The sequence below is a fragment of the Littorina saxatilis genome, linkage group LG4, assembly GCF_037325665.1.
Source record: "Littorina saxatilis isolate snail1 linkage group LG4, US_GU_Lsax_2.0, whole genome shotgun sequence".
NCBI lineage: Eukaryota > Metazoa > Mollusca > Gastropoda > Littorinimorpha > Littorinidae > Littorina > Littorina saxatilis.
The window spans coordinates 50311421-50318302 of record NC_090248.1 but is presented as its reverse complement, the minus strand read 5'-3'; the positions used below and the strand labels follow the sequence as shown (position 1 = coordinate 50318302).

The window sequence follows — 6882 nt, the reverse complement described above, 5'->3', positions numbered from 1 at the left end:
GGTTGCGTTTTCTTTCCGTTGATGCAGTTGTCCATTCATTATTCTGGTGCCAAAGACTTCTGAACTGTTAAAAATCTGTCATGTTATTGTTTATCGACTGTGTCAGTCGTGATAAGACATGTTCTTTCAAAATTCCAGTTTCTGTTCTCGAGGTCAAAGGCTTTTATGAGTTATTTCTAATATGCTGACTGTTAGCAAATGATAACAGACATGTCGAGAAAAAAGATATCAAGCATGAGCAAATTTATTACCAATTCAGTGCCCCATATGGCTTTTTGACCAATCAGGACGGATTCTAGGTGACCCTCTAAATGTTATAACGTTCAGGCAGGGACCCTTTTTGTTTATCACGCGAAAAATTAACAAGACAAAGTAAAAATGTAATTCAACAATATCAGCGTGATTTATTCTAAAGAATGACACTTCAAATGCTGTCAGGTAATACTCTCTTTATCTAAAAAAAATACCGAAAAGCGAGTTTTGTCGGTGGGTGCGTAACGGAACAGCAAGGCACCGCCCATCGTCTGAGTGTGCAATGCCGACCGCTCACTTGAAATCTAAATGATCAAAGTTCGGAAAAATCAAGTGAAATTGCGCCACTCGCTTTACATCAAATGTATCTTTACGTCACTTCCCATCCGTCTGCAGTCGGTTCTAAATCTGTCGCTCTCTGTTCAACGAGAAAAAGCGAAGAAACCGAAACGCATGTTCAACATGGTTTATCTTGTGAGATTGTTGTGTGTCAAAGGCATTTGACCTGTGAATATTCATCACGTCAGGTGTGTTACTCTGATTGGCTGACTCAGGTCACGAGAATTCTTTGACTGACAGGCATAATCAGGTAGAAGCGCTCAAGTTCCCATTGCGGCCGTGCTGTCTAATTCGCGGGGTCGCTTCGAAATTTCTTTTGGTCGAATTAAACGGTAATAAAACCGTTATCTATATATATATACGACTAGTGTCTGTGTGTCTGTGTGTGTGTGTGTGTGTGTGTATCTGTCTGTGCGCGATGCACGGCCAAAGTTCTCGATGGATCTGCTTCAAATTTGGTGTCCATATTCAGATACACCCTGCACAAAATCTGGTCGATGAGATATTTCAACACGTGCTCTCAGCGCGCAGCGCTGAACCGATTTTCGTTTTTCACTGCACGTTACTATTTTTAGATCTCCCTTCCTTCGTGCGCCGGCGTCAATCGATATTCCCGTTTGTACGTTAATATATTTAGAAGGTCACTGCACGTTACTATTTTTAGATCTCCCTTCCTTCGTGCGCCGGCGATGCCGGCGTACACCCGGCAAAGCCGGGTCCCCGGCGACGGCCGGGTATTCGGCTCTACTTCTTCCCGGCGAAGCGGGTAATCATCTAGTTTATAATATGCTGACTGTTAGCAAATGATAACGGACATGTCTCACAAACGATATCAGCATTCGCCTAAAAGGCTCATGCTTGATATCATTTGCTAACCGTCAGCATGTTAGAAATAACTCATATTATTACCAATTCAGTGCCCCATATGGCTTTTTGACCAATCAGGACGGATTCTAGGTGACCCTCTAAATGTTATAACGTTCAGGCAGGGACCCTTTTTGTTTATCACGCTAAAAATTAACAAGACAAAGTAAAAATGTAATTCAACAATATCAGCGTGATTTATTCTAAAGAATGAATGCTGTCAGGTAATACTCTCTTTATCTAAAAAATACCGAAAAACGAGTTTTATCGGTGGGTGCGTAACGGAACAGCAAGGCACCGCCCATCGTCTGAGTGTGCAATGCCGACCGCTCACTTGAAATCTAAATGATCAAAGTTCGGAAAAATCAAGTGAAATTGCGCCACTCGCTTTACATCAATGCATCTGTAGGTCATTTCCCACCCGTCTGGGGTCGGTTCTAAATCTGTCGCTCTCTGTTCAACGAGAAAAAGCGAAGCAACCGAAACGCATGTTCAACATGGTTTATCTTGTGAGATTGTTGTGTGTCAAAGGCATTTGACCTGTGAATATTCATCACGTCAGGTGTGTTACTCTGATTGGCTGACTCAGGTCACGAGAATTCTTTGACTGACAGGCATAATCAGGTAGAAGCGCTCAAGTTCCCATTGCGGCTGTTCTGTTAAATTCGCGGGGTTGCTTCGAAATTTCTTTTGGTCGAATTAAACGGTAATAAAACCGTTATTTCTAATATGCTGACTGTTAGCAAATGATAACAGACATGTCTCACAAACGATATCAGCATTCGCCTAAAAGGCTCATGCTTGATATCTTTTTTCTCGACATGTCTTGTTATCATTTGCTAACAGTCAGCATGTTAGAAATAACTCATAATGTTTCAACTGTTGTTTGCAGATATTGATGAGTGTGACGCTGATCCTTGTCTTAACCGAGGGACATGCAGTGACGGTGTTAATTCATACAGCTGCAAGTGCCCTGTAAAGTACATTGGAAATGACTGCGAAACAGGTATGAAGTCTTTATTAATGACTATATTATGAAATCACATGTACTGTTTGGAAGCAGACTGCAATCGTATCTAAACTGTACAATTATTTTGTTTGTGGACGCATGCATGTTGGTTCCTGTCAAACCTCTCTCTCTCTCTCTCTCTCTCTCTCTCTCTCTCTCTCTCTCTCTCTCTCTCTCTCTCTCTCTCTCTCTCTCTCTGTCTCTCTCTCTCTCTCTCTCTCTGTCTGTCTCTCTCTCTCTGTCTCTCTCTCTCTCTGTCTCTCTGTCTCTCTCTGTCTCTCTCTCTCTTTGCCTCTCTCTCTCTGGCTCTTTCTCTCTTTGTCTCTCTATGCCTCTCTCTCTCTGTCTCTCTCTGCCTCTCTCTGTCTCTCTATCTCTCTGTCTCTCTTTCTCTCTGTCTCTCTCTCTGTCTCTCTCTCTGTCTCTCTCTCTCTCTCTCTCTCTCTCTCTCTCTCTCTCTCTCTCTCTCTCTCTCTCTCTCTCTCTCTCTCTCTCTCTCTCTCTCTCTCTCTCTCTCTCTCTATCTCTCTCTCTGCTGCGTGTCGATTGTCTGTCTGTGTTGTTGAAGCATGTCGTTCATTTATGACATGAAGCTGCAGCATGTAGATCCTACACTCTAATTTAAAGTTTACTACTTTTGGACACCCTTTCTAATGAACATTAGTGTTTAAATGTGCTACCTTTTGCTTCTACAATATCACACTGTGTTCAGAACTGCTTACAGAAAAGGTGTTAAAAAGTAGAACACTTGAGTTTAGGGTGTACCACTATTTCCGTCTTTTCTCTGCAGACACCTGCCCCAACAGCGAGAGTTTCAACTATGTTGAAAGTTTGCACTATTGCTTCAAAGTGTTCACGAACACCGTAAACCACTGGGACAACGCCATCAACAACTGTCAACAGCAAGGACTTGAACTCGCCATCTTGGAAACTGACGCAAAACTGTCCGCTGTGAGGCAAACCATTATCGGTAACGCAGGTCAGTCATAACAGTCATGGGGAAACGTGTGAACCTGTATCTGCATCGTGGCACATTGCCTGATAATTCCAGACCCTTTTGCTTTTAGAATTGTCAAAGAAAACCCGCTTGAAGCATTAACTCAATGCATTAATCAATCATGGAACCGATTGACTAAGCCAGTCAGATTCCAATCCTATAAAACAGAGATTAAGGTCAACCTTCTCAACCATCAATACGTTGGCCTTCCGAATGATTAGTTAATGAGTCCGTCAGGAAAGCAATCGATTCAACTACCATATTTTGTGTTACAGAACAAGGGGGATACGTGCACACCAATTGCATCGAAACATTCAGTTTTTTCCAAACACCCCTTCTTCTGCGTTCGTGGGCTGAAACTCTCACGTACACTCGTGTTTTTTTGCACGAGTGGAATTTTACGTGTATGACCGTTTTTTACCCCGCCATTTAGGCAGCCATACGCCGTTTTCGGAGAAAGCATGCTGGGTATTTTTGTGTTTCTATAACCCACCGAACTCTGACATGGATTACAGGATCTTTTTCGTGCGCACTTGGTCTTGTGCTTGCGTGTACACACGGGGGTGTTCGGACACCGAGGAGAGTCTGCACACAAAGTTGACTCTGAGAAATAAATCTCTCGCCGAACGTGGGGACGAACTCACGCTGACAGCGGCCAACTGGATACAAATCCAGCGCGCTACCGACTGAGCTACATCCCCGCCCACTCCAAACACCCCTCAGTCAAGCAAGGAAATCTAATGATGTAAGAGCTCAACTTTCTTTTCCAAACATCCCTCATTCAACCAAGCAGGGCATGTCATATTATATTCATTTAAGCGTTTCATTTTGCCAAACACAACCCGTTTTACCAATCAATTCAAGCCCTTTAAGCAATCGACTTTTCCAAACATCACTCAGCCAACCAATCAAACCAAGCCATCTAAACGACCAACTTATTCAAAGAAAAAATATTGAACCAATTCAATCAAGTGAATTGAATGAACGATTTGTCCGACGCCCCTCAACCAATTAAGCTAGCGATTTTCCCAAAACTACTCAGTCAACCTATCAAGTCAAGTCAACTAAGCGATCGACGTTTCAAAACACCCCCATACAATCAATAGATTTGATAAATCTTTTTTTTTAAGTCGACTCACTCAACGAATCTTTTCAAAACGTCTAAGTGATCGATTTTCCATACACCACTCACTTACCAATTAAACCCATGCCGTCTAAGCAGTCAAAAACATCAACAACAATACTTATTCAGCCAATCAAATCAAGCGGTCTGAGTGACAACGTTCAGTAAGGCAGCACTTACTTGTAAGTAAAACAATCAGATCAAGCCAATCAAATCAGAAGCATTTTGTTTCTCAAACAGCGCTTGGTCAACATATTGAGCAAATTCCTTTAGCACCCCCCACACCCAAATACTACCAAGTCAGGCGATGGAGAATGCCATTTAAGCGCTGCAGTCAGTCAGAATCCGTCAGAAAAAAATCCCCAGTCAAAACTACCAACCAACAGCACTCAATTATCTTTCCAACCAATCAACTCACTCACCCCCCCCCCCCACACACACACACACACACACATTCACACCAACAACTCCCCGTCCCATTTTTCTATACTTGTGTCTTCTTTAACTAGTTGTGATTTTGACATGTAAGTATTTGGAGTCTTGAAGAATACAATCGTTCAATCATACCCCGCCATGCAAAGTTAGGGAAGACCATTAGAGCACTTATCATACGTTTTCAAACTTGTTGGGCTCCTTCTTGAAGTTCTTCAGTAACTATGATTTCATGTGTTTGTTTCAACTATTTTGTGTGTGTGTGGTTCTGTTGGGCAGCGTACTCCAACGCAGATACCAGCTACTACATAGGAGGCTCGCTGCCTAGAGAGATGTGGGGTGACTCCACGCTGACCGATCATGACTACACGCAGTTCTTTTGGCTGGACGGTACCCGGGTCAACACGTCTATGTGGGCCAACGGAGAACCCGACGGACGAGGGGAGGATCATGTCATGGCGCTCTACAAACACAGTTTCTACATCTTTGACAGACCCTCCACCCGCTCGTACGGCTACGTCTGCCAGAAGAACCTGTGAAGTCCATACCCTGCACAGGCTTGCCCCTAAGCCTCATATTAATTGGGCGAAGTCGACTTCGCTAAGTCTGCTTCACGAAGCTCGTTGCACGAAGCTTCAGCCACTGCATTTTCGATAAACAGTCTTCGCGAAGTCTTTGTGAAGTCAACTTTGGTCTCATAAGGCTTTTCGAGGATAACGTTTCCCCTCAAAGTAACTCCAGCACGCATTTTTAATTCCAGGTGAACCTGTTAAGTCCATACCCCGGATGGGCTTTCCCTTAGCTGATTCAGTGTCACCTGTAAGTAACTCTAACACGCACTCTTAATTCCAGGTGAACCTGTGACGTACATACCATAGTAAGCTCTCGCTCGCACTTTTGATTATACAAAAACCTGCGAATTTACTTCCCTGGTATTGTATTGGAGGGGGTAAGGTTTGGGCTTACTTGACACCTTAATAATACAAATCCTCCTCTTCTTCTTCGTACATGGGCTTAGACTCCCACGTTCACTCATGTTTTTAGCACGAGTGGATTTTTACGTGTATGACCGTTTTTACCCCGCCATTTAGGCAGCATACGCCGATTTCGGGGGAGGCATGCTGGGTATTTTCTTGTATTTTCTTGTTTCTATAACCAACCGAACTCTGACATGGATTACATGATCTTTTCCGTGCGCACTTGGTCTTGTGCTTGCGTGTACACACGAAGGAGGTTAAGTCACTAGCAGGTCTGCACATAAGTTGACCTGGGAGATCGGAAAAATCTCCACTCTTAACCCATCAGGCGGCAGCGACCGGGGTTCGAACTCACGACCTCCCGATTAGGAGGCCGACGTCTTACCACCACGCCACTGCGCCCGTCACATATAAATCCAATATAGAGTGTCACAATTGCTCTCCGCTTAGTTAATGTGGGTCCAGTACTTGTACCTGTAATTGCTTGATGCGCGTTTCCCGTTACCTGCATGCATGGTGCTGGATTCGACTCCGACAGGCTCGATTGAAACGATTTTCGTGGACACAGAGTTAAAAATGAGTTGGGTTTTTTGTTTGGTTTTAAAGAAGTCGATATTGCCTATTGCCTTTTGGCTGTCGCCTTTAGGTTATATATGATTGATCAGCAGAGGTGGCGGCCGTTCATTCTCAAACAAGCGCTAGAATAGAGCTATTTTTGAGCACGATTTTATCACATACAACATAACGAAAACACGCATCGTGTTTCATAATCTATATGCTCCTTAGGGAACACATTATACAGAATCATGCACTATTTCGTCGGCACTCTCCTTGCCCCTTGTTTTTCTACTTTGCAAACACTATTCTACTTGTAAATGTGCAAAAGATC

General features: G+C 43.5%; 1 protein-coding gene across 1 annotated transcript; it reads left to right on the top strand.

Annotated features, from left to right (window-relative positions):
- The first annotated feature begins 1890 nt into the window (after positions 1–1890).
- Positions 1891–6882, top strand: LOC138965010 (neurocan core protein-like). Its single transcript, XM_070337133.1, has 3 exons — positions 1891–2461; positions 3255–3443; positions 5296–6882. The coding sequence occupies exons 1-3, from the start codon at positions 2326–2328 to the stop codon at positions 5553–5555; spliced, it is 585 nt and encodes a 194-aa protein (XP_070193234.1). The 5' UTR covers positions 1891–2325; the 3' UTR covers positions 5556–6882.

Bases quoted from the DNA above. Each gene is read 5' to 3' on its own strand.
- LOC138965010 (XM_070337133.1), top strand. From the start codon at position 2,326: ATGTTTCAACTGTTGTTTGCAGATATTGATGAGTGTGACGCTGATCCT. The intron at 2,462-3,254 runs GTATGAAGTCTT...TTTTCTCTGCAG, and splicing joins TGGAAATGACTGCGAAACAG to ACACCTGCCCCAACAGCGAG. The intron at 3,444-5,295 runs GTCAGTCATAAC...TCTGTTGGGCAG, and splicing joins AACCATTATCGGTAACGCAG to CGTACTCCAACGCAGATACC.